This window comes from Phascolarctos cinereus, unplaced genomic scaffold (genome assembly GCF_003287225.1).
Source record: "Phascolarctos cinereus isolate Bilbo 61053 unplaced genomic scaffold, phaCin_HiC Scaffold_8;HRSCAF=390, whole genome shotgun sequence".
NCBI lineage: Eukaryota > Metazoa > Chordata > Mammalia > Diprotodontia > Phascolarctidae > Phascolarctos > Phascolarctos cinereus.
In genome coordinates this window covers 2,793,138-2,818,230 of record NW_027556291.1, presented here as the reverse complement: position 1 = coordinate 2,818,230, position 25,093 = coordinate 2,793,138, and the positions used below count along the sequence as shown (strand labels likewise).

General features: G+C 54.3%; 3 protein-coding genes across 5 annotated transcripts; 2 read left to right on the top strand and 1 right to left on the bottom strand.

Annotated features, from left to right (window-relative positions):
* The first annotated feature begins 543 nt into the window (after positions 1-543).
* IL2RG (interleukin 2 receptor subunit gamma) lies at positions 544-3,940 on the top strand. Of its 2 annotated transcripts, none has more exons than XM_020976473.2 (8): positions 544-712; positions 928-1,039; positions 1,241-1,404; positions 1,596-1,735; positions 2,388-2,550; positions 2,800-2,896; positions 3,062-3,143; positions 3,479-3,940. In XM_020976473.2, exons 1-8 carry the CDS (start codon positions 631-633, stop codon positions 3,665-3,667), a joined length of 1,029 nt encoding a protein of 342 aa, XP_020832132.1. In that variant the 5' UTR covers positions 544-630; the 3' UTR covers positions 3,668-3,940. The 2 variants fall into 2 exon arrangements, with proteins under 2 accessions (XP_020832132.1, XP_020832131.1); XM_020976472.2 differs by having other exon boundaries at positions 545-712; positions 907-1,039.
* Positions 3,941-4,043: 103 nt separating this feature from the next.
* CUNHXorf65 (chromosome unknown CXorf65 homolog) lies at positions 4,044-8,634 on the top strand. 2 transcript variants are annotated; one of them, XM_020976475.2, is made up of 6 exons: positions 4,044-4,476; positions 4,804-4,890; positions 5,024-5,158; positions 5,677-5,745; positions 6,539-6,651; positions 6,871-8,634. In XM_020976475.2, the coding sequence occupies exons 1-6, from the start codon at positions 4,335-4,337 to the stop codon at positions 6,994-6,996; spliced, it is 672 nt and encodes a 223-aa protein (XP_020832134.1). In that variant the 5' UTR covers positions 4,044-4,334; the 3' UTR covers positions 6,997-8,634. The 2 variants fall into 2 exon arrangements, with proteins under 2 accessions (XP_020832134.1, XP_020832135.1); XM_020976476.2 differs by lacking the exon at positions 5,677-5,745.
* On the bottom strand, positions 7,905-16,951 carry FOXO4 (forkhead box O4). The gene is made up of 3 exons (XM_020976471.2): positions 16,016-16,951; positions 9,654-10,797; positions 7,905-9,461 (listed from the first exon to the last, which is right to left on the bottom strand). The coding sequence occupies exons 1-2, from the start codon at positions 16,514-16,516 to the stop codon at positions 9,664-9,666; spliced, it is 1,635 nt and encodes a 544-aa protein (XP_020832130.1). The 5' UTR covers positions 16,517-16,951; the 3' UTR covers positions 7,905-9,461; positions 9,654-9,663.
* Positions 16,952-25,093: the final 8,142 nt, after the last annotated feature.

The window sequence follows — 25,093 nt, the reverse complement described above, 5'->3', positions numbered from 1 at the left end:
GAGATTAGAGGCGGGGCTCCAGTACCACCTTGGGTGTCAGTCTGATGACCCTGAGGGAGGTGATTGACATTTCTCAACCTTAGGGAGGCTGGACTAGATGAAGACAGTGAAGGCTGATCAGCTTCTAGGATAGAGGGGAAGTGGAGGGAAGGACAGGTGGATGGAGGGATGGAAGGGGGGATGCAGTGAAGCCAGAAGCAGCTTGGTGACCTAGAAGAAACAGGAGAGATCAAGCTGCTTTTGAGGGCAAAGAGCAAGTTTTGGGGGAGTGACAATGGCTTCTGCCAGGCCCTTTGTCTTTATGGAGTAGCGGTTCATTTTTCGATAGTCCAGCCAAGGACAGGACTGGGTCCTTTACTCCCAAGCTGGTCCTAGCCTCTGTTAATAGTATTTACTCCCCTACTGTTTCCAGGGGGCTGTTTTATGTGACACAATTCACCAACTCTCAGTCCCTATGTAGGGCCCTATTGTAGAGGTAGCCCAGGCCCCCAGGTTCTTTCCACCGGAAGTTGTAACAGGAGGAAGTGTGTGGGTGGTGAGGGGTAGCTGGTGAGGGGCCCCAGAGCTTCTGATGAAGAGAGAATGAAAGTGAAGCTCAGGTCTCAGTCCAAACAGTGAACCAGCCTGAAGATGCTCCTGTTACTGGCACTGCTGGGGGTGGCCATGAACTTGGTCTCCCTCACTCCCCAGAGGAGCCAGGACACTATGGCTGGTGAGGAGGGCTGTGACCTGGAGGAGGTGAAGGGGAGATGGGAAGAGAAGGGAAAGGAAGCAAAGCTAGGTGCCCCAGCTGACTGGGCCTAGAACCTTCCAAAGGAGGGGGGTGGGGCAAGATGGGCTGGAGGGAGTCCCTTTCCTCAGGCACCCTCCTCCCCTGCTGATTATTTGTGTTTGATTCCAACCTAGATTTCTTACCGATGTCCACAGCCTCTGCAACCTTCCCAAACGTACAGTGCTGGGTCTTCAATGTTGAATTCATGAATTGTACTTGGGATAGCAGCTCTGGACCCCAGTCTACCAACCTGACCCTCTATTACTGGTATGAAGGGAGACAGGGATGAGAAGAGGACCTAGGGAGCAAAGGAGGATGAGCTGGGAGACTGAGGCCTCATGGGAACCAGTTTGCCCAGAGGAGAAGTCCAGTTCAGGTTACAGGAACCCTAGCGGGGGTGCAGCAGGGGGGGGGCGGTGCTGAAGCTCTTAGTCTCACTCTTGGTTTTCCTTCAACCTCTTCCCTCAGGTATAGAGATCCACCCAAGGAATGTAGCCAATATTTGTTTGCTGGGGCCATCACTTCAGGCTGTTGGTTCGGCCGTGAGGACATTGATATATATAACAACTTCAACGTGGAACTCCGGGCTCCTGGTAGACATTTCAAGCAGGAAATGAAGCTTCAGGATTTGGGTATGAGGGCAAGGGAGAGGTTTGGGAGGAGCCTTGGGGGATGGTGACTCTTGCTCTTTCCCCATAATGTTCTAGGAACTGGTAGGGGGAGAGAGAGCGTTCGCAAGGGATCAGGGCCAGGCATGGGGAGGAACAAGGCCACTAGGGGGGTAGGAGGGTAACTTGATCCTACCCACATGCCCTTCCTCCAGTGATCCCTTGGGCTCCTGATAACTTGACAGTCTACAGTGTGAATGACTCACAGCTGGAGCTCAAATGGGCCAGCAGTTACAAGGCCACGTGTTTGCAGCACCTGGTACAATATAAGAGTGACATTGACTCCAGCTGGACAGTGAGTTGGGGGGGGGAGGAAGGGAGGAGGCCAGGCCCAAGGGTGGCCACAGGGCTGACTCCCAGTGCCCCTCATCTCCTGACTTCCAGTTCTTTCATCTACCCTCAGGCCCCTTTATCATCAATGTCACACACACACTCCGCCAGGCCCCACTTCCATGTTTCCTAGCGTGGGAGGTTGGGCCTTGGATGGTCATTAAAGGAACCATAGAAGGTTGGGATTCCAGGTTAAGGGACTAGCCTGGGAGAAATTCATCTGGGCAGTGCCGCTAGAGCCCCGACAGAGAGGGAAGAAAGGAAAGGAAAGCAGGCACCCTGACACCCAGGGGCCTAAGACCTTCCAAGGAAGAGGGGGTGGCCGCATGGCATAGGGGAAAGAGTGCTAGCTTTGTAGGCAGAGGGCCTGGGTTCAAATCCTCATTCTGCCAGATTTTAGGAAGTCCCTTCCCTTGTCTGGCCAGGGGTTCTCTCCTCAGTAAAAGGAAGGGGCTGGACCAGACATTCCCCTCTGAGCCCCTCACCAGCTCTCAACTTCTTTTTCTCTGAGCCTCTCCCGACAGGATGGCTGCAGAGAGGAGCTGAGGAAGGGACTGCTCCCAAGGGGGCATCCTCTCCTTTTTGCCCTCATTTCTTTGGCTTCCTCTTCCCCTAAGGAGCAGTACGTACACCAGAGGCAGCAGTTTGGCTTGCCCAGCGTGGATGAGCACAAACTTTACACGTTCCGGGTCCGAAGCCGCTTCAGACCTTACTGTGGCAATGCCCAGCAGTGGAGTCAGTGGAGCCCTGTGGTTCAATGGGGGGGCAGAAGGCCAAGGGGTAAACCCTTCTGACCCTGAGCTCTGCCTCGAATCCCTAATCCCTCTCCTCCTCCCTCCTCATCCTTTTCCACCTCGAATAACCTTCCTTCAATCCAGCCCAGTGGCAGCCTTCCCTCGGGCTATTCTGACAAACATTCGTCTTGGTGCAGGAGACAGTATGGAGGGGAGGTTGAGAAGGGGCTGGGTGGGATTGCTCTGGGCCCCTGATGGGGACTGTCTCCTGAGGTCCCTTCCTTCGGTGCCCTAGAGCGGCCCTCGCTGCCCGTGCTGGAGACTGTGCTGGTGCCCCTCGGCCTTCTGACTGGCTTCATTTTCCTCATCACCATGCTCACCCGGCTGGAGCGGTGAGACTTAGTGAAGGGAGCGGGGACAGCTGGAAAAGGGTCTCCAGCAGCTCAGCCAGCTCCCGGAGAGGGAGGGGGGCTCGCTCTCACAGAACCCTGACTCAGTTTGTCGCCAGTGGGACCCGTGGAAGCAGGACCTTGATGCTGCCTAATCTATCCCCCCAGGGTGTGGGTGGTACTGATGCCCCGAATCCCCAGCCTCAACAGCCTGGATGACCTGGTTACCACGCACCAGGGAAACTTCTCGGTAAGAACATAGACAGTCTGCCTGTGTGCCAGGCAGACCCCAAGCACATAGAGACCAACTGTTTGTGTGTGGTGAGGGTGAGCACACTAGCTGGCAGGATGTGGCCCAGTGACTAAGGGGGGTGGGGGCTGGGGTGCACATAAAGGTCCAGAGGAGCTCACTCACTGACAAAAGGCCAATGAATCAGGGAGGAAGCCCTGGAGTAACCTAGAGGATCCCTGGCCTTCTCACAGCAGCCTTCCTCCCCTCCCCCGGGCTGTGGGAACCTTTCCTTCTACCCCCCCCCCCCAATTCCACAAGCTAACCTCTGGCCTTGGGCGGCTATCTGTTCTTAGACTTGGAGCGGTGTGTCCAAGGGGCTGGCTGAAAGTCTGCAGCCAGACTACAGTGAGAGGCTATGTCACGTGAGCGAGCTCCCCCAGAAGGCAGGGGCCCAATCGGAGGGGTCCGGGGGCTCCCCCTGCAGCCAGCACAACCCTTATTGGGCCCCTCCACCATGCTACAGTCTGGACCCTGAGCCCTGAAGCTGGACTCAGAGACCCTACCAGCCAATGGCCAGGCTCTGGCCCTGGCCTCCTGAGGATGCTCTGCCGGCCCTCAGTGCTCTCTCCCTCAGCCCCCTCCTCCTTCCAGGTCCCCTCTTTGGGAACCTCTTCCTCTTGCTGTACCTGCCCCCCCCAGCTGTCCTGAATCTTTTCCCTGCCTCCCCCCAGGACTCTCCCTCCCTCCCTCCCTCCTTCATACTATTCCTAGATCAATAAAAAAAAAAAAAGAATAAAGTTTCAGTTTATGAGAAACAGGAATATTTGTGGTGTACGAGGGTGGAGGGGGACATTTGGGGGTGGGTGTGGTGAAACACTGGCCAGGCCCAGACTGTAGGCCAAGTTGTGCTCCCAGATAGTGAAGGTTAATGGGGGGGGGGTCCAAAGGTACACTTCTCTTGGAGCTTTCTCTGCCCACTCTGGGAGCTAGCCTGGAGTTGGACTGGTCCTCTTCAACCCCTAATCTCTTTTGGACCCCACCCCAGTTGCCCTCCCTTCACTGAGCACACATACAGCCTCATCATCTTTGCCTGACCTCATAATCACTCAGAACACTGGTCCCCACCCATGATCCTGCTGGTTAACCTTAAGGTTAAAGTTAACATCAAGGGCCTCCACTAGGCAGCCCACCTCTGCCCCTGACCAGTCTATGGGATCCATCTCCATTCTGACATTCCATTCCTCATCCCCTGCCAGTGTCCAGCAGACTTACATTCTATATGACTTCTTAGCCCCTCTCGGGAGGCAGAAGATCAGGCTGAAGACCATGTTCATTTGCATCAAGCATGGAGGTAAGGGGCAGGAGCCCGTGGAGAGCTTCAGGACCGTTTGAGGAGGCTAGAAGAACAGACTCTGTTGTTGGGCTGCTGCTTGGAGGGCTAGAAGGTGCTTTCCTGAACATCGGCTCATCTGAGCCTCGAGCCAGCCTCCTCTACTTTACTCGAGTTGGGGGAGGGCAGCCAGGTCTGGCAAACAAGTGGCTGCCAAGGGGACTTGAGAGCGGGCAGGGCAGTTGCCTCTTGGCCCTCCTTGGTTCTCCTCCCCCAGCCCCCTCCCCGACTTACCAGTGCTCCCAAAGGAGGGCTCAGATGTCTCTGCTGCCCTTGTGTGTCTTCCAGACAACCAACAATTTCTGGCCAACATCAACTGCTCAGTTTTGCTGCTGTTGCATTATATTCGAAACAAAGTGGGGATGCACAATTCAGGTGAGAAGTCACCGGCCAGGGCTGGGCCCAGGTGAGAACCTGTCCATCCTGGGCCACAGGGGCAGCTCCTGCTTGTCCCATGACCTCTGCTCCTTTGCTCTCCCTCTGAAGTCTCCCTCTGGTTTCCCCCTAGAACTCATTGACCTTTGTGATGAGGCTGGGACTCTGAAGCTACTGTTTCTGGTGAAGTTTCTTGGGGAATCAGCCACCAAGTTCCTCCAAGCCAGAAACATTTACTACATTTGCAAGGTGGAACGTGGACCACCAGGTAAGAACTTGTGGTGTCCCCCCCCCCAGCTAGATTAAAGTTCCTCTCCCCCCACCCCTACCCCCGGGGTACTGTTTACCATCTTCCCAGGGAGAATCCCCCAGGGGCCTAATCTAGGACAATGCCTCAGAACAGAAGCAAGCCAGGACTGGGAGCTGGAGGAAGGAGTTCAAATCTGATCTCTGCCACTTTCAAGCTGTATGACCTTAGGCAAGTCTGCTCTGGCCCTGTTTCTTCCTCTGTAAAATGAAGTATTTGGACTAGATGGTCTCTGAGCTCCCTCCTAGCTCTAAGCTCAGGGGACTCCGATGTGTGGACCTCAAGAGAGGGTAGGTCTCTCCCTCCTCCCATTCCAGTCCTCATCTTGAGGATAGAATATAAATGGTGGCCTCCAGACCAAGAAAAAAAGTGGAAGTGGGGTGGGGGTGGAGGGTGAAGTTCCAGTTGGACTCTGAAAGTCTAAGAGTTTGGCTGGGGTAGGGCTTCCACCTGGGGGTAGCTCAAAGCTCTGTTTTCAGGGACTAGAAGTGAAAATGCTTACAGGGCTTTTGTGCCCTTGCTGAAGGAGCCAGAGCAAGAGTTACTGGGTATGGATCATGATGGGGGCAAGGTGGGGAGGCACATAAGATAATCTGGACAAAGGGGAGAAAGAGGGCACTGAAGACAAGATGGGGGGTGGGGAGAGGGCCCTCGAAGAGGGCTAGGGCCAGGCCCTATTTGGGGGGGGGGCTTTCAGCACAGATTCGATAAAGTGCTCCAATAGTCAGTCTCCAATCATTTCCTGAAGGCCTGCTACTGTATGCAGTGCCCCGTGCCACGATCCCAGGGACATGGCTCCTCCTACCCTTAAGTTGCTTAGGGGCCTGGGGAAGGAGGTCATGTACTCAGGCTGTGCTAAGTGCAGTGAAAGCCAAAGTGAAAGACTGGAAGAGGGAGAGATTAACGGAAGGGAGTTAATGGACCAGACCCACCATTTCTGTGTATGTGTGTGGTGTGCTAGGTCCCCTGCAGCCCAGCTCCCTGACCTTCATCATTGCCATCTTTCTCTCAGTCTCTGTCCCCTTGCTTCCCTGTTTCCATGGCTATGAGTATCAGGGCTTCTGATGGTTGCTTGGGCTAGGGCCAGGCACATGCCACATGGGCCTCTGCCCCTATTCCTCACCAGTAGTTAGAGAAAGTCAGGAATCATGTGTGACCTCAACAATTTTTGCTTGCATTGGACAGTGAGGCTGCTGTCCATTCCAGGCTAAGGTGGAAAAACCCCAATGACCAAGGGTACGGTTTAGGCTAGGTGGGGTCTCAGTGAGTCTTAGTGACCATAAGGAAGATAGGGCATTTCCTTATTGACCAGGGGACTCATGTTCTCTTTCCTGGGCCCAGATGCCCTTAAATCACAGTGTGACCATCTGGAAAAGAGTCGAATAAAGATGCTCCGTGGTCAGGACACTAAGAAAATCATTTCTATAGACTCTTACCTGCACAAGCGCAGACGGGTGAGACTTCTTGTCCCTGCCTACCCACAACCCTATCAGCATTCTTAGCCCCTCCCCGAGCTCTGCCCCCTGGCTGGCCGCCTAGGCTTCTCCACCTTTCCAAACTGGACCCTCCCTGATGTGGTCCCACAGCCATTTCCCCAAGTTGATAGCATCCCCTCCATTGTCAGGCGTATAGAGCCAACTGCTTAATAACTGCTTCCCCTCTTCCCCATCTAGACCAAAAATATAAGACGAGTACGAACACCAGAGACAGTGGAAGAAGAGACAGTCAGTCGAAGAGGGGTTTCTTCACTTTCCAAGAGTAAACCTGAAACCATTGGCAAGAGAGATAAACGCCGATAAGTTAGTCAATAAAGGGTGGAGTAGCAGCAGTGATACCTGAGCAGGCTTTCCTGGCTGGCTCAGTACTGGCCGGGGGAGTCGATGGTTCATGTTCCTGTGGAACAAGACCTGGGGGCTTGTGGTGGGTTGCAGGCTCCATAAAGTATCTGATGGGGGGGTAGGTGGGCAAAGGAACAGACATGGAATGTTCCACACAAGGCACCTGGGAGTCCCTCTCTGGAGCCCTGGGTGAGACCACATTTACTGCAGGACTGGGCTCAGCCCCGGGAGCCACCCTTTAAGAGGGGCCAACAGAGATCAACATCCAGAAAGGGGAGACCAGGATGGCCAAGGGACCTGTCATAACGTCCTTGGGGAGGAGCAGTTGAAAAACCCTGGCATGTGGAACCTTGGAGTTGATAAGGACCACAATCACAGTGGTAGAACTCCCCATTCCAAGAGAGCTGGAGCCAATGGTAGGGGGTAGGAGTCCCATGCTGCTTTGGGCTCCAAATGAGAAAGCTTCCTAACACGAACTGAGGGTCACTGAACAATGGGATAGACTGCTTTAAGAGCTGATGACTTCCCTGTCCTGGGAAGTCTTCCAGATGGAATTCTTGCCTCAGATTGGAGGCTGACTTAATGGACTTGTAAGGTTCTTTGCCTGGATGAGGGCAGAGTGGGTCCCAGCAGCAGAGTGGAGGTATCGGAGAGAAGAGGATACAGTGAGTACAAGAAGATGGTGGGCAGATTGTGAACGTGAGGCGGCAGGGCCTGCTTGAGGGCTTGTCACACGCCCTCATGGCATTTGACTCCCCCAGTACCACCGAAGGCCAGAAATGCCCACTTTCCTTCTCCTGGCCACGCTTTGTAGTTCTTCCATTCCAGGTCTCCCAGGAGAGCGAGGAGGTAGCAGAAACCAGGGCCAGTTCTAGGTATTTATTTCTTTATTTATGTTTCCATTTATTTAATTTAATCATTTGACACACTTTCTCACTTGGATCTAGTACATACATACATTGACACAATCTGGGCAGGACCCAGGGACACGATGGGAACCCACAGCAGGAAGGGGCAAGGGACTGTGCTGAGGGAGCTGGGGGAGGAGCTGGCCGAGGCTCTGAGGAGGGTAGTCTCTAGACACCCACCCAAGTCATCCCCTAGCCCTGGCGGTGTTGGTGGTGGTGGTGGCGGCGGTGGTGGTGGCGGTGTTGGTGGTGGTAGCGGCGGCAGCGGTGGGAGCAGCAGCAGCGGCGGCGGCGGCAGCGGCAGTGGCAGTGGCAGTGGCAGCGGCGGCAGCAGCAGCAGCGGCAGCAGCAGCACTGAATCCAGTGCCCAGGCAGGAGCTCCCAGGACTGAAGACTGGCCCTGGACCCAGGGCACTTCAGCTCCTTCCTTCTCCAAACAAATGGGGGATCCTTCCCTAAGCCACCACAGGCCCCCCAGCACCCTTGGCCTTCCTGGGATTGGCTTCTCCCTGGGGAGACCAGGCTGTTCCATCTTTCTGCAATTCCTCTCCCCCTTTCCCCTGGGGCTTGCCAGGGACTGACTCTCCTTCCCTAGCATCTGGATGTGTCTGTCTGTCTGTCTGCTGTCTGTAGTGTTTGCCTTGTGTCACGATTATAAAGCCTTCACAAAGAAAAGCAATCCCCCCCCCAATCCCTAGCACCTTGCCTCTCTGTTAAAATCTCTATACTTGTGTTTATATATCGTAAAAAGTTTATAAAAAGCTTTTAGGTTATCTGCAGCTTTCCAAAGGGTTGCCTTGGCCTGGCTGGCTGCTCCAGGGCTCAGGCTTGGCCCTCCTCTGTCCCTGCCCCCACCCACCCCCAGTTTGGGGGTCACTGCATAAAAAAAACCCAGGCCTTGGCTGGCTGTGGCCAATCAGGCTCAGCTGAGCAGAGTGGGCAGAGCGAACAAACCCAACGGGGAGGGAGAGAATGAGCTTAGCCCAGCTTAGCTTAGCTCAGCTCAGCTCAGCTCAGCTCAGCCCACCCAGCCTGGCCCAGCCCAGCCCGCCTGGCCTGGCCTGGCCTGCCTGGATAAAGCTCTCTACAAAAGGTCCTGCTCCCAAAGGCAGGGGTAAGGCCACTAGCGGCTTCACATTCCCAGGAGCACTGCCTGCCCTGGCAGAGGCCCCAAAGCCTTTGGGGGAGTGTGTGTGTGTATATGCGTGGTGAGTGTATGTGGCAGCGCCCAGGGACGCTCTGATGGGGGGCAGGGGGAAGGGAACAGAGGCAGAGGGTGGCTCCTGGGAGGGGGGAGGGGGGGCCTTAGCCCCTGTTGGCACAGTGAGAATAACCCCCTCCCTCCCACCCCTCAGATACCCCCTTGAAAGCAGTTGGACATTTATAAGTCCCCCATGCCCGGACCTGAGGGACTCTGGTCCCGGGGGAGGGACCAAGGGTAGGAAGGAAAAGGGACATTCTCGGCTCCTTCTTGGGGGTGGGGGCAGGGGAAGGAGCTCCCAGCTACGGTCCAGGGACCTGTTGGAGGAGAGACAGAGACAGAGACAGAAAGAGGAGTAAGAGGGAGGGCCCACTGGGGCCCTATGGACAACGTGGAGGAGTACCACGGCCCTTTGGGAAGGGGGAAGACGGGAAATCCCTCTCTGGCTCCCAGGCCCTCCTTCCCCTCTACAGCCCACCCCTGGCCAGCGGGCTGCTCTGTTCTCTTACCTGGTCAGACTTAGCTGGGGACCCAGGAGTGGGCAGAGGGTTGGGAGTTGTTAGGGTAACTAGGAGCTCCAGACCCAGGCTCGAAGTTGAAATCCAACCCTTCACCCCCATCCACTAGGTCGCTGATGATGTGATCCATGTCACACTCCAGGTTCTCTATGTACACGTCTAGGTCCAGGTCCTGGGGCATTTGGTCTTGGTCTGTAGCTTCATCGGAGAGAGGGGGCACAGCAGGCTCTGGGGCCTTAGGGGCAGGGGTGCTTTCCATGCCCACAGGTGGCGCCATCAGGGCAAGGGCAGGAGGCAGAGGGCCAGGGCCTTGGCTTTCCAAGGGCTTAGGGCCCAGGCTGACCCCTGGGGGCAGTGGGCTGGAAGCAGGCAGCCCGCTGGGCAGAAGAAGGGTGGAGGGTTGGGGGAGGATGGGATCTACTTGGGTCATAAGGACATCAGTGGAGGGAGGGGAATCAGAGGTGAGCAGGGCCTCCAGAGTCTGGGAGCTGGAGAAGCGCCCTTCCCCAGGTGGCAGAGCCCCCTCAGAAGGGCCAAACAGGGGGCCAGTAAAGGCAGCTGCAGGGCCAGAGCCCCCAGCAGGCTGCAGGGAGAAGCCCGAGGCAGCCCCCTGCGGCAAAAGGGGCCTTGGGGTCGCGAGATTGAGGCCATCCAGCAGCTCAAGCTCCTCACTGACTGTTGGGGGAACACTGCCTGGGTAAGTGAGGGAGGCCAGCACCTCCTCCTCAGCCACCCCCCCTTCAGGCTCTGGTCCCAGCCCTGTCCCCATGGGGGACAGTCGGGCACTGGCCATGCTGGCATTGGAGCTGCTGCGTGGGCGGAAGGCCGTCCACACCTCAGAGTCATCAGGGCTCCGTGGACTAGGGCTACCTGGCCATCTGGGGTAGTAGCTCCCTGGGCTAGCGGGAGCAGGGCCCTCAGCCCCCTCAGGTAGTGCTGCTGTCTTCTTCTTGGAGGCCTTGGCCCGGCCGCGGGTCAGCTTGCTGCTGTTGTCCATGGAGGCTGCCCTCCTGCGCGGGGCCTTCCCACTCCTGCCGCCCTCGGGGTTTAGCATCCACCAAGAGCTTTTGCCTGTGGCCTCGTTGTGGACCTTGATGAACTTGCTATGCAGGGAGAGGTTGTGTCGGATGGAATTCTGTAGGGGCACAAAAAGGTGGGGGGGGGGCTGTCAGGCCTGAGGTGGCCCTGGAGGGAACTGGCCCAGTCCCATCTCTCCTGGCTAGGCTGGCTGAAATGTGATGGGATCTGGGAAGGCAGGGTGCTAGTCCTAAGATCCCCACCTCCGAGGGCTGCCCGGCCCAGCACAGAATGTTCTCATACCTGGCCCCTGGAAGCCCAGAGTGCTATCCTCTCTAACCCTAAATCCACTTCTGAGCAGAGTGAGGGGGACTGATGCAGCACATTAAAGAGGTACATGTGGTTGCTGGACCACTGGACTGTTCCACTGCCCCATTCCCCCAGTGCAGGGTTGAGGGGGGTTTCTGGAGCAGAAGCATACTGAGGGGCCAGCAGTGGGGCAAAGTGGAAAGAGCCTGCCTGGGAAGGAGGGGGCCGACATAAGTCCTACGTGGCCCACTGGCTAGTGACCCTGGCCACATCCAGCACTCCTCCCCCAGAGCCTGTTTCCTCATCTGCCAAGTCAAGGAATCATACCAGCAGTGTATCAACATAAGGGGGCTCGTATCCACTATCATCATTCTTATCACAGACATTATTCCAGGGATGCTATAGCATATGGCGGCAAACCATGCTTTGTTGCTTCTGGAGAAGAATTAGCATCCCAAACGAAACCAAACAGCTGTTATTTACTAGCTAAGCAGCTTTGAGCAAGTCTCTTCTTTTTGGACCTCAGTTTCCTCATCAATAGAATGGGGGGGGTGGCCTAGCTGCCCTCCGAGGTCTCATCCAGCTCAGGGTGACAGAAAAGCAGATGGTGGGTGCCCACCCAAAGGAACACTGACCCCATCGCCAGGCGATGTGGGCAGGGTCCACGCAGTGACCCTGGCTGGGGAGTCAGGAGACCTGGGCTATTAGCTGGGTGACCTTAGCTAAGTCACGTGGCCCCCAGGTTGGGAGGGTTGTTGTTAAGGTGAATGTATGTGTCCCTGTCAACTAGGAGATGGTATTCAAGTGCTAGTGATTGTCATCACTTTCATTAGAGAAATGAAAGAATAAATGAATGAACTCTGAAAAGAAGAGGAGGGAATACAAAATTTGCCCTGGAGACCTGGGTTCAAGCCCTGCACATACCAGCTATGTGACTGCAGGTAAGTCACTTAATCTGTCATTGTCCCAGGCAACTCTAGGAGACAAATTTACAAATGAGTGGCTGACTCGAGTTAGTGGTGTGAATTTCTGTACTAGGAGAGGAGGAGGAGGAGAAGGAGGAGAAAAAGGGGGAGGAGGAGGAATAGGAGAAAGAGGAGGAAGAAGAAGAGGAAGAAAAGGAAGAGGAGGAGAAGGAGGAGAATAAGGGGGAGGAGGAGGAAGAAGAGGAGGAAGAAGAAGAGGAAGAAAAGGAAGAGAAGGAGGAGGAGGAGAGGCAGCAGCCACTATCAGAGGGTACAGCCACAATCCTGAAACGCTGTATCTTTCTAAACATGCCATGCATTCGGTAAACCCTGAGTTCAGTCCTGAGCCTCCTCACCTGAGGATTGAGTTACCACCATTGGCCAAGGCCTCATCTCACATCATCATCAGTAAGATTTACAGAATGCCTACTATGTGCCAGGCACTGTGCCAAGCATTTTACAAATTTGATCTCAAACTATCCTCACAATAATCCTGGGAGGTAGGTGCTACTAGTACCCCCATTTTACAGATGAAGACACAGGCAAGCAGAGGTGAAGTGACTTACCCAGGGTCACACAGCTTGGAAGTGTCTGAGGTGCCATTTTGAACTCAGGTCTTCCTGACTCTAGGCCCATCTGTTGTGGTGCCACCTAGCTAGTCTATGACTGCATATTGGAACGGCCAAAGCCCTGGCTCATTTCCTCCCCTTCCACATGGCCCTCAGGCTGGCTGGGCCAGCCTTTTCCCACTTTCATTCTCCTGTCTGGAAAGCTTTGCCTTCTCTCCATCTCCCATCCCAAGGCTCACTTCCTCCTTGTATACCTTCCCTGTGTGTCCTCTAGGGAAGGCTCTGCTCTGAGTTCCAAGCCGGCCCTCTAGCCTGTCTGGCCCACACAACTGGGCACTTCATTACTGCCTGCTAGAGCTCTCTCCCCTCTAAGGTCACCCTCCACCTCCCCATGTGGATCTGGCAGGAATGGACTTGGCTGTTTTCATTACGCTGATCTCTTCCATTCGAATTTAAGGCAGAGTTGGATTTGGCCTTTGGGCAGCCCCAGTTCTTAGCCCAGCGCCTGGCACACAGTATGCGTCCACCCCCCATAAATGCTTGCTGATTGATGACTGACGACTTCATGAGTTTCAGCCTCCCCGACCCCAACTACATCGGAAGCTTCCTGAGGCAGAGCCCTTCTCTCAATTCTTCCTCCCCTTGGGGTGTCTGTCTAGCTGTGCATCAAAGGACACACAGTAGGCACTTGATATATCTCGGCTGACTAGCTGATTAAGTGTTTTCCTCTCTTGGGTGGCAATGGTCATGGAGCTGCCCTCGGGGTCCCATCAGTTCCTAAGTGCCCCGTCCCAGCTCTGCCCGTGCTGGCATCAAGGCTGGGAGTCAAGGATCAGCGAAGCCTTTCTATGACCCCTCTCCCAGTCATTTAGTCCAATACTCTCATGTGGCAGAGAGGGAAAGTGAGGTAAGCCAGAGAAGGGAAAGGACCTGCTTAGTTCCCAGCTAGCTTGAGCTGAGAGAAGCCACATGGCCCACACCGTGAACAAGTGGCCAGCTTGCAAGCCCTTCCTAACCTTGCCCTTGCCCTCAGTATCCTGGACTCCTCCCACTGAGGCTCAAACCATCCCCCCAAGCTGGCCACAAGTCCCAAACATTCCTCATTTGTAAAATCAAAGGAGGTGCTGGAGAAGCTGATAGGTCCCATTTCTTCAGCCTTTTCCTCATAACAACCCTTCCAGGGACAGGTGGCTCTATTTTACAGAGAAGTAAACTGAGGCTCAAGGACGGCCCCCTTCCCAGCTCATTTATATAGAAAGTGTCAGACATTCTGCATTTGGGATTAACACTCTGGAAATTCCCTCCAGCTCCCCCAGGACGTAGAGACTCAGATTGTGGGGGATGGGCTCCGCAGTAGAGCCCGATCCCTCTAGCCTTCAGCCTGCCTCATGACTGCTTCACTGACGAGAGGGTTTTTTTTCCCCATGTTCCTTTTGGGGACACTAGGGTGAGGGCACCACTGCTGCCATGGCCACACTGATACTGACTGACGTCATCTGAGAGAGCCCCCCCCCCACCTCCTCAGCCCGGCTGGGCTCTTAGCAACACACGCCACAAAGCTGAAGATTCTGGATGGGAACAAAATGAACCCAGGTCCAATGGCTGGCCCCTTGCTCCCTCCAGCTCCTCAGGCACATCCTTTCTCTCCCCTCTAGCTCTCACAAGACCCAGCTGCTTTAGGAAGCTGTGGCCTGACCTTTCAGGTGTAGAGATCAGATGAACAGCCCCTAGAAATTCACTTCTCCTCCAATGTGGGAGCAGGCAGCCTAATCATTGGGCCCCTAATCCTACAGGATTCTATTGGACCCTCCTGGGGTCCAAACAGGGGGACCTAGTGATGGGACTGCCCCGCCTGGAGTCAGGAAGACTTGGGTTCAAATCCTGCCTCTGACACTTAGCTGTGTGATTATGAGCAAATCATTTCCCTCCTCTAGACCTTAGCTTTCTCACTGTCAAAAGAGGGGCAACACCCCTAGTGCCTGTCTCCACGTCACAGAGCACAGAGCTGCTGTGATGTTCAAATGACATCATGTTGGTAAGGAGCTCAGGAAATGTCAGTTATCCTAATTACAGTGAGAATTGGGACTTGAGCCAAAGAAGCCAGTTCAAGCATGACTGGACCAGACATTCCCGACCCCCCCCCCCATCAGTGGCTTCAGGCTTAGCCTTCCTATTGCAGGTGGGATGACAGGGCCATCTTGCACTTGGAGCCCCTTAGCCCAACTGGAGAAAGAAGAGAAGCCCCTCTAACCCTGAGCAGTCAGCAACCAGTGGCCCTTCCTTAGATTCCAAGCGAGGTCGTGGGAGAAGAGCAGTGATCTGTTTTGGGGGGAGGGGGGGCAGAGCAGGCTACCTGGGGGACTGCACCTTGGTTTGGCAAGCTCAGCCTTTCAGTCTATCAGTGCCTGCAGCACTGATCAGAGCCTTGCACAGAGTAGGCCTTCAACCCCTAGGGACAGTCTGGACCTGAGGCTCTACCTTCTTTGCCCGGTGGTGGTGATTTCCCTGCCCTTTGGGCCAGCTGCAGGTGCAGGCTGCCACAGCTGGTTGGGAAGGGAGGGGGCAAACGGCTGTGGTGGTGGTGGTGGTGGTGGTAGTGGCGGTGGCGGTGGCAGCAGCAGCAGCCCGAACCTTGGAGAAATCCACCACCACCACCCCCCTTTCAGGGCTATAGATCTGTAAGCCTCATGAGTCTCAGTTTGCAAGCCATCTCTAAGGAGGTACACCCCTTTTGGGGGGCACCTTGACGCTCAGCTTCCCCCCCAATCATTCTGTAATGATGCTAGGATAGCTCCCGTGATCTCTGCCTCAAGATAACATCCTAGAATTTGAGAGCTAGAAGGGCCTTTCCCCATCACTGAATAGATGAATGGATGCCGAACCCCTCCATTGCTGTGCCGAGGACAGTTCGGGCAAAGGCCCTGCCGGTCGGCAGCCCTGGGCACAACAGGTGGTGCCCGCAGTGCCGACTCCCCGGGGGCTCCTCTCAGTCCCGGAGGGGCTGCAATCATTGCCTGCTCAGCCTTTCCCCTCCAGCCCTGCCTCTGCGGAGCCCCCGGACGGATAACCCCCTCTGCCACCTTCCCCATCCAGCCCACCTCCCCCCCACCCCGACCCCCTCCTCACCAGGGCCAAAAGAGCTCTGCAGCAAGCACGTCCCCACCGAGGCAGCGGCAGCGGTGGCAGCGGCGGCGGCGGCAGAAGGAGGGCAGGGCAGGGCAGGGGAGGGGACGGCAGGGGAGGGGACGACAGGGGAGGAGAGGGGAGGGCAGCGCAGGGCAGCCGTCGCCCCCGTCCGCCCGTGTCTGCCCGCCTGCCCGGGGCTGAGAGGCTGGGGAGGGGATGTAAGGGCGCCCTCCCCGTCGGTGCGGTGCGGCACGGGGGCCAGGACTGGGCTGCGGCACACAGCTGGCGGGGGAGGGGGCGGGGGGAAGAGAGAAGGGGAGGGGAGGAGAAGAGAGGAGGAGAGGGGAGGGGAGGGGGGACGCAGTACCTTCCATCCGGCGGAGCTGTTGCTGTCGCCCTTGTCCTTGAAGTAAGGCACGGAGCGGACCATCCACTCGTATATCTGGGCCAGTGTCAGCCGCTTCTCTGGGGCGCTCTCAATGGCCTGGCTAATAAGCTCGGCGTACGACTGGTTCCCCCAGGCGTTCCGGCGGGAGCCACCCTTGCGGGGCCCCGTGGCGGCGGCGGCGGCGGCGGCAGTGGCTGCGGCGGCGGCCCCGACGGGGGCCCCTAGGCGGCCGGTGGCACCGGGCCCCCCCCCGGGCTCGGGCAGCGGCGGCCGCGGCGGCGGCGGCGGCAGCAGCAGAAGTGGCGGCAGCGGCGGCCCCGGTTCAGGCCGCCCCTCGGGCCCCAGAGTCGCGGGCTCAGGCCGGGGAAGGGGCCATGTGCACGAGCGGGGCCGGCTCTGGGGCTCAAAATCGGGGTCGACGTCCAGCGCGCGCGCCGCCCCCGGCCCGGGCTCCCCATCCCGCTGGCCGCCGGGCTCCATGCGTGGTAGGGCTGGCCTCGCTCGGGGGGCTCAGCACTCCGGGGGGCCGGCCCGGGGGGCGGCGGCAGGGGCGAGGGGGGCCCGGGGCTCCCGGCCCATCCCTCCTCTTCCTCCTCCTCCTCCTCCTGCTCCTGCTCCTCCTCTTCCTCCCCCGGACTGATCGGTGGCCCCCGGCCGGCTGGCCGGCCACGAGGGGGGCGCCTGCCTCTGCTGCCTCTGCTGCCCCTACTGCCGCTGCTGCAGCGGCGGCGGCGGCGCCCCGGGGGCTCCTCCCCAGACGTGCCTGCAAGGCGGCTAGTCCCTGGAGTCTGCCCGGGCCCGGGCCACTCTCAGCCAGCCTCCCTTCCCACTGCTGCCGCCGCCGCCGCCGCCTCCTCCTCCCCGGGGCACCGAGTCACGCATGGCATGGCTCTTCTTACCCCCTCCCCCGGCCGGCCCCCACTCGCCCCTCCCCCCGCCCGCCCGCGCCGGCCCCCGCCCGGCCGGGCCCTCGGGGCCTCGGCCCCTCCGCCCCGGACCCGCGCCCTGAGCACCCCGCGCCCCCCAGCCCGCCTTCCCCTTTTGTTTTGATCCCACAAGCAGCACCCCCAGCTTGACGTCTCTGTTTACCACTCGCCCAAGGGACCCTTCGCGCATGCTCTCTCCGGGACTCCTCCCGGGCGCTGGGGGCGGTGTACTACAATTCCCAGCGTGCTCCTGGACGGCCGTCCGTCCCGGCCGGTCCCGGCCCGCCCCTCCGCGCCCCGCCCCTCCCCGCCCGTCCTAGCCTAGCTTGGCCGGGCGGGCAGCGGAGGCCGGAGCGCGGCAGGAAGCCGCTTGCGTGCCTCGGCGGCCTCTCCTCCTTCCGTGTCCCTTCAGCCTCGGTTCAGAGGCGCGAGAGCTGCTGGGGGTGGGATGGGATCGCGAGTCCAATCCCTTCATTTTGCAGGCGGGGAAACCGAGGCTCTGAGAGTCGAAGCGACTCTCCCAGGGTCAAGCAGAGGCTAGAGGATGTGCCGGCAGAGATGAGCTTTGAGCCCAGGGCCCTGGCCTCCAACCCCGAGTCCCTAACCATAACTGTTAGCTGTTCACCCTAGCTGCCCAACAAGCCACTTTGCCTCCCAAGGACAGACATGCCCATGCAGCCACCTTGCCCAGCTGGCACTGTCGTAAAAGAACTTAAAAAAGCCCCTTGGACGTCATCTAGCCCGCTCTTTCAGTGCCATGGAGGATGAAACAGGCCTAGGGTCACACAGCTCGGACATGGCAGGTATCAACCTCTGGCCTTGACCTACAAATCTAGAGCTTGTGGGCTGCACAGTCAGAGGAGCCAGGATTGACTTCAAGCTTTGCCACTTACATACAATCTCTGAGACCTTGGGCAAGTCTCCAAATTCCTGGACCTCAAATACTTACCTCGGACTAGCTGATTTCCAAGGGCCTATCCAGTGCTAAGTGCATTACTAAATACATTTTGTTATTTTCTTTCTTTCTTTTTTTAGGCAATTGGGGTTAAGTGACTTGCCTAGGGTCACACAGCTAGTAAGTGTCAAGTGTTTGGTCTGAGACCGAATTTGAACTCAGGTCCTCCTGACTTAAGGGCCGGTGCTCTATCCACTGAGCCACCTAGCTGCCCCTACTAAATACATTTTGTTAGGGCAAACAAGACAACTCCTCACAAATAGGCAAACAAATCCCATCACAAAGTACCTTTGCTGTTTCTCTATTTTAGACAGAAAGGGGGCTATGCTCCTTACCTTGGGGGCTTGGGCCTCCCTAGCGAGGACTAGTGTAATTGACCAGAGTTGTGTTGCCTCTCCAGCCAGTGGGATTAACTTCTTCCCTCGAATCTCTTCATACAAGGCTTCCCATGTTCATTCAAATTCTTGTCATTTGTCTTCTTTATGGTTTAGGCATATTCCATGATATTTGCATATCAGAATTGTTTCAGCCATTCCTCAATCCCTGGGCACATATTTCCTTTCTAGGTTTTTGTTATCACAAATAATGCCACTGCAAACTTTTGGACAACCCAGTAGCTTTTCTTGCAGGGTTCCAAATGGTTTTCCAGAAACAATGATCCAGTTTCCAGCTTCTCCACATGGCTAAACTTCAGGAAGTAGTTTACCTCCACTGGTACCTTTACTTCTTTACTACCCACTTGGGCTTCCGACCTTACCATGGTCCTAAAACTAGACTGCTCTCTCTAAAGTCCCCAGCGCCTCCTCATTGGACAAATCCCATAGTCCTTTTTCCAGTCATCATCTTTCCTGACTTCCCTGCAGCACTTTGCAGTGTCAAATGTCACTTCTACCAGATCCCCTCTTTTACTTTAGCCTCAGAGACCCCACAGGCTCCTGGTTCGCCTTCTACCTCTCTAACCATTCCTCCTCAATGTCTCCTTTGTGGGTTGCCAATCCTCTTTCTGAGCTCTCAATTTAGCTGTTTCCCAAGAGTCCTCTTCTCTCTTTACGCTTTCTCCCTTGGTGACCTCATTCTCTGTCACCATCCTGTGTCAATGCCCTGACCTCACCTCACATCCAGAACTTCATCTCCAACTGCCCAAAGGACAAGTCTATCTGGATGTCCTGCCTAGACCTCAAATTTAGCATGCCTAAGACCAAGCTGAATAGGTTTCCCCTGACACCTGCTCCTCCTCAGTATTTTGATATGAGCCATCCACATTCATGCTATTAGCTGTATTTAAAACCGGTTGGCACCCTTCATCAGTCATTGCCAACCAGTTCCCAAGATTGTTTGATTCACACAAAATCTCAGTGTTGGAAGAGAACTCAGAGGCCACCGAGTCCTGCCTGTGCCTGAATGAGAATCCTACCTACAACATGACTTTCCAGTGGTCTTTCAGCCTCTGCTTGAAGAGTTCCAAGGAGGGGGAGACCCATTGACTCCTGAGGCTGCCACCCACTTGGGGAGAGCGTTGATTGTGAGGGAGTTTCTCCTGCCTCCAGCCTAAATTGGCTTCTTCTAAACTTCTCTCCATTGCTGCTGGTTCTGTCCACTGGGGCCAAGGAGAACGAAGTTAGTTCTCTTCCACATGAGAGCCCTTCAAATGCTTGAAAATAGCTCCCATGCTGCCTCTGAGTTTGCTCTTCTCTAGAACAAAAGTCCCTAGTTCCTTCTTCGTTGTTCAGTTGTTTCCAGCCATGACCCCCTTTGGGGTTTTCTGGGCAAAGTTTCTGAAGTGGTTTGCCATTTCTTTCTTCAGTTCATCTTATAGATGAGGATTCTGAGGTAAACAGGATTAAGTGAGTGACTTGCCCAGGGTCACATAAGTGTCTGAGACCAACCGGATTTGAACTAACGAAGACGAATCTTCCTGATTCCAAAACCAGTGCTCTATCCACTGCAGCACCACCTAGTTGCCCTAGTTCCTTCTACCAATCCTTATATGTCATGGACTCATGGTCCTTCCCCATCCTGGTGATTCTCCTCTGCACATTTGCCAATTTACTGAATCCTTACTATAAATGTGGTACCCAGAACTGAAGACCTCAGATACTTCCTTCATTTGGGTCCTGAGCAGAGCACTCTGTCAGCCAGCATATTAGCTTTGTGACATCCGCGCCTTCATCAAAAAGAGCAAAGAACACCCGGAGCCCTCCGTGGGACATTCTACTGTAGACCTCTTTCCATAATATGTAACCATTAATAATAACTGGACTTTGCCGCTGGCTACTCAACCAGTTCCCAAATCGAAGTCTTATGTAGCCCATCTCTCTCTCCTTTCCCCCCGAATAGCATGAAAAGCTTGATCAAATGCTCTGCTAAAATCTGGGGAATCATACTGACACCATTCCTCTGATCTACCAATTTCATAACCAGTGAGAAATGGTTATAAGGTTAATCTGGTATGACTTATTCTTGGGGACTTTTTGTGATCACTGTTTCTTTTTGTAGATGGTCACTAACCCTCCTTTTAAATGATGACTGTGTTTGGGAATGCCCACTGGCATGTAGTATTGTGACTCATTCGCTTTCCTTCTGTTGCAACTTACCCTTCTACAATCTTCCCACCCCGCTGTCAATCTCTACAATTTCTCCAAGCTCACTGACCAGTAGCTAGCTTAGCAATCACATTTGCCAAGTCTTTTAGCACTCTGGGCAGCTAGATGTTCTCTTGCTATCTATTGCCTTACTTATCTTGAATATCAACTCCCTCTTAGCCATTTTCATTCTGTCCTTTCCAGTCCAAAGATCATCCTCCTTGGCAAAGAAAGCACAAGCCCAATAAGAGTTAAGCCTTTTCTCTCTCTCTCTCTCTCTCTCTCTCTCTCTCTCTCTCTCTCTCTCTCTCTCTCTCTCTCTCTCCCAATTTTGAACATTTTTATTTAAGCCTTCTCTTTTTCATCAGTTATCATAATTTTATCCACTATGAGTAGTAGTCCTTCTCCCCCACCCCCTTTTGATTGTTCTCTTCACTTCCCCCCCCCCCCGCTGTATAGATTTTGGGTTTTTTTGTTTTTGTTTTTTGGGCTAGGCAGTGGGGTTAAGTGACTTGTCCAGGGTCACACAGCTAGTAAGTGTCAAGTGTCTGAGGCCCGATTTGAACTCAGGTCCTCCTGACTCCAGGGCTGGTGCTCTATCCACTGTGCCACCTAGCTGCCTCCCCCTCCAGTATAGATTTTGAAAAGGACCACTGGCCCACTTTTGAGTATTGTCCTTAGCTTCCCATACTCTGAGCTTTAATCCTGCTGGAATGATTTCTACCGAGTCTTGCTTTTGTATTCTTCCTCTATGACCTTTCCTGGCTTCCAGATTCTGCACATGGCTCTTAAAAGCTAAGTTGGTTGGTGAATTTCTTGCCTAACAGGAAGCTATTGTCATAGTCCTGGTGAAAAAGTCCCAGACTTAGGTAGGGGCTGTGGGCGTAGCTAGAAGAGTATCCTCTTCTGTTGATGCTGTCTAATATGAAGTCTCAAAAGATAGGATAACTGCAAAGTCCTGAGACTGGAGGCATGAGCTAGTTAAACTGGGCAATACTTCAAAGCGCATTAATCGACAAATCTGAGCTGCAATCTTGTTACAAATCAAAGGGGAGACATTGGTGGAGACACAGAGCTAACAAGTGGGCTGGTGAAGATGCTGTCTGGCCCATTCAGGCTGGGGGCTGGCCATTCAGAATTAGAGCTGACATTCCTCTAGTGGTCTAAACTTTGCAAAGAGCTTCCCTTATCACAATCCCATGAGGGACAGAACATGAGGGTTGTTACAGATGAAGAAAAGGCTCAGAAGGTCAAGTGACCTGTCCAGGAGCACGCCATTCTTAAGCGTACTCCAGGGGAAGGAGATCTGGATTTGGAACCAGAGAATGAGGCTGCAAATGCTAATTTAGCCACTTACCATCTACTTGTGTGACCCTTCTGCTCTCTAGGCCCTCCCTGTCAAATGAGGGGGCTGCAGCTCCCGAGTTCTAAGATCTATCCCAGCTCTAAATCGATGTTCCTGAGCGTCAGAGGCTGGACCATAGATTGAAAGCTGCAAGAAGCATGGGAGGTCACTTGATCCAAACCACTTACTTGACTAAGGGAGATTTGAAACCAGGTCTCCTGACGCCCAGTCCAGCCTGCTAATCGCTCTGCCGTTCCTTCTCAGTTGTTTGACTGGTTTTCAAAACTTGGTTTGTTCAGCTGAGCACTTTCTAACCCTTCAAGCACTATCTGAGGCACACCAAAATTCTTAGGGCAGTTTGAAACTAATAAAGGTTAAAAAATCAAGAATTATTTGGAAAAATGGGGCAGATACCTTGTATAAACACCAGGCATCATCATTACCACCATCATCTTTAGTAGTTCACCTAGAGGTAATCGGTTCCTAGGGCAATGCTTCACCCTAACCAAACTTACAAAGAGACTGATTCTTTGAAAATTCAGAATGTTGATTTCTTACCTCACCTTGAGAAAGCTGATGGCCAGGTAGCCTGGAATCCAAGTGTGCAGTGTGGCAGTTAGTTGGTCAGCACTTTCCCTTCCCAATCAAACCGTCTGTTTCTGAAAGGAAATCAGAATCTAAAAGGAGCCTGGGGAGCACTGAATCAGAGCAAAAAGAACACGATGACCTTAAAGGATAATCACATCAAACCTGATCCACCTGCAGTGGGTGCCGGCACTGGCACCGCCACCGCCACCAGGCCACAAGGGCCACCTGCTCTGGAGGGGCTCCCAGGACTGCTGCAACTAGCCCGCTCAGAGGAACAGCCACCCAAGCTTCCTGCTTGGCTCTCCCCTTTTGCTAGAGTCCATCTAGCTGAGAGACCACCTTGCTGTCCGAATGTGTCATTGACACGTTACAAATGTCCAGGCTTACTGCTTGTCGCTGTCCAATTCCATTTAGGATGGTGAAGGTTGGGATCCTCTGTAGGCTATGGGGGAGAGCAAGCCTGGAGAGATACCCACTCACACTGGCAATACATTGACAAATTGTGTTGGGGGAAGGGGGGGTTCACTTTGTTCATCTCATCCCTTTGGGACTGCTTCTTCAAGTTCACAAGGACATTTTTTGAGGGGAGCTTGGCCCAATATTCTGGGAGTGGTTAGAAGGCTCTAGTTCTCAAATCTGTCAGGGGCAACCTGGCAACCATGTAAAGGCTTCTGAGAGCCACCTCTGAAGAGGAAATCTGGCCCAGGGAGTGTATTTAGGGTCAGCAAAGGGACCCCCACAAAGGCAGGGTTGGATTTTCCCATCCGGCCCCTGACTCCTCAGGCCTGGCTCGTGTGTGTATCCCTTGGTTATGCTGAAGCCTAATTTCATGAAGTGACATTTCACCCAGGATTAAAACAACAGCAAGTGAAACTAGGCCCAGCAACACTATGCAAGGTCACTCTGTACCTCCCAAGCAAAACTCGGCAGAATGCAATCTACAACAGGTCCCCAAGGATGTTCTTCGCTCCCCCTCCCACATTAGATTAAACTGGTCCTTGAAAAAGACTCATGTGGGTTCCATAATGTTCTTTTGTCTTGCTATCTAATGTGTCTATGTAGGGAAGAAACAAGCATTTGCAAGGCTAGAGAAATTAAGATAAGCTAGAACAAAGACATTTTCTAGCCATCCCAGCCATGGGAAAGAAAAAGGAGGGGCAATGATATTCTGAAGTTTGAAACATATATATAAACTGCTGAGTGCAGGAAGGGGGCTGCTTCTTTCCTCTCTGCCACTTGTTCACTTTCAAAAAGGTGATTTTTATGGGAGGGGGAAGTTGGGGTTCTTTCTTTCCACTCTCTCATTTTCAGAGAATGTTGGCTCCTGCTTTTGCTTTCTGAGGACTGAGACTCACACATGTTCTTGCTCTTTCTAAAGAAACAGGAGTTCTAAGGCATCCCAGCAGAAGTGGCTCATGCGGAAGCCCAGTAGGACTTGCCCCCCAGGAAGTCACTTGGGAAAGGTATCTTTCTGGTCCTAGCCTCACCTATGTTTCCAGAGGTACCCCCCCTGCATGCTACACCCTCCCCTTCTGGTCTGTGGAGTCGATCTCTCTGTGGGTATGTATCATTTCCCCCTCACCAACATTTTCCTCTCATGAATCTCTTCATTCATCTATTCATTCCCTGTAGTTCCCTAGATCTCTCCTAAAAGGAAGAATAGGATCCTAAGTCTTGAGATGGAAGGGACTCCAGAGGGACCCCCCCTCATTTTACAGATGATTAAACTGAGACCCAAGAAGGTTAAGGGACTTGTCTAAGGTCACAATGATAGAAAGTGTCAGAGGGAAGATTTGCACTCAGGTCCTCTGATTGTAGTCAGTGTCCCTTCCACTAGGCCACAACATCTCCCCTAAGTACAAACCTACTTTCAAAAGAAGTCTTGTGAAATTATAAATTGTTGGGCCCAGTGCAGGCAATGTGCCCTATAGCCAAAGTAAAAAGAGCCCAAGTTCCAAGGCTTCTGGGAATATACGTCAAAGAGGCAAGCACATGTCCGTGAGAGAAGTCTTGCTAGGTTTTCACTGTTTGGGGCTGAAAGCCTGGACCCACTGACATCAGTAGCAAGAAGGCCCCAGCACAGAATGGACATCAAAGTGGAAACTGGCCTAGTGGCTGGGGCTGGCTACCGACATTCAAGCCTGGCAGGGTTGATGGAGCAGAGCCTCTTGGTCAAGGACAGCTGATAAGAAGGAGGAAGAAGAATCCTCAAAATAGCTGATGTTTCAAAAGTGAGTTCACAAGTAGCTCTAAGTAGCTAATTGTATTTGGTTCTCACAACACCCTTGGATGGGAGGTATAATGGACATTATTCTCCCCATTTGATGGTGGAGGAAACAAGGTTCAGAGAGGGTCACACAGTTAGGAAATGTCCCAGGTAGGACTTGAATCCAGGTCTTGCCAGCCTTTGAGTCCAAGGACTCTCTCCACCACTATGCATATTTTCTATAAGCTGGGAGAGATATTGCGGTGATCTGGACTGTATGGCTTAAACCTCAAAGACTGTCTCCAGAAAGCAAAGGCATGTCCATGGGCCAGGGCCAGTCAGGGAAGATGGGCTCAGTGGATCTTAGTGGGGGACGATGGCTACGTGCCAAATTTATTTCTCTGCAGCAGCATCGAGGCAGGGATCATCCCCCCCCCCCGCCCTCACCCCCGAAT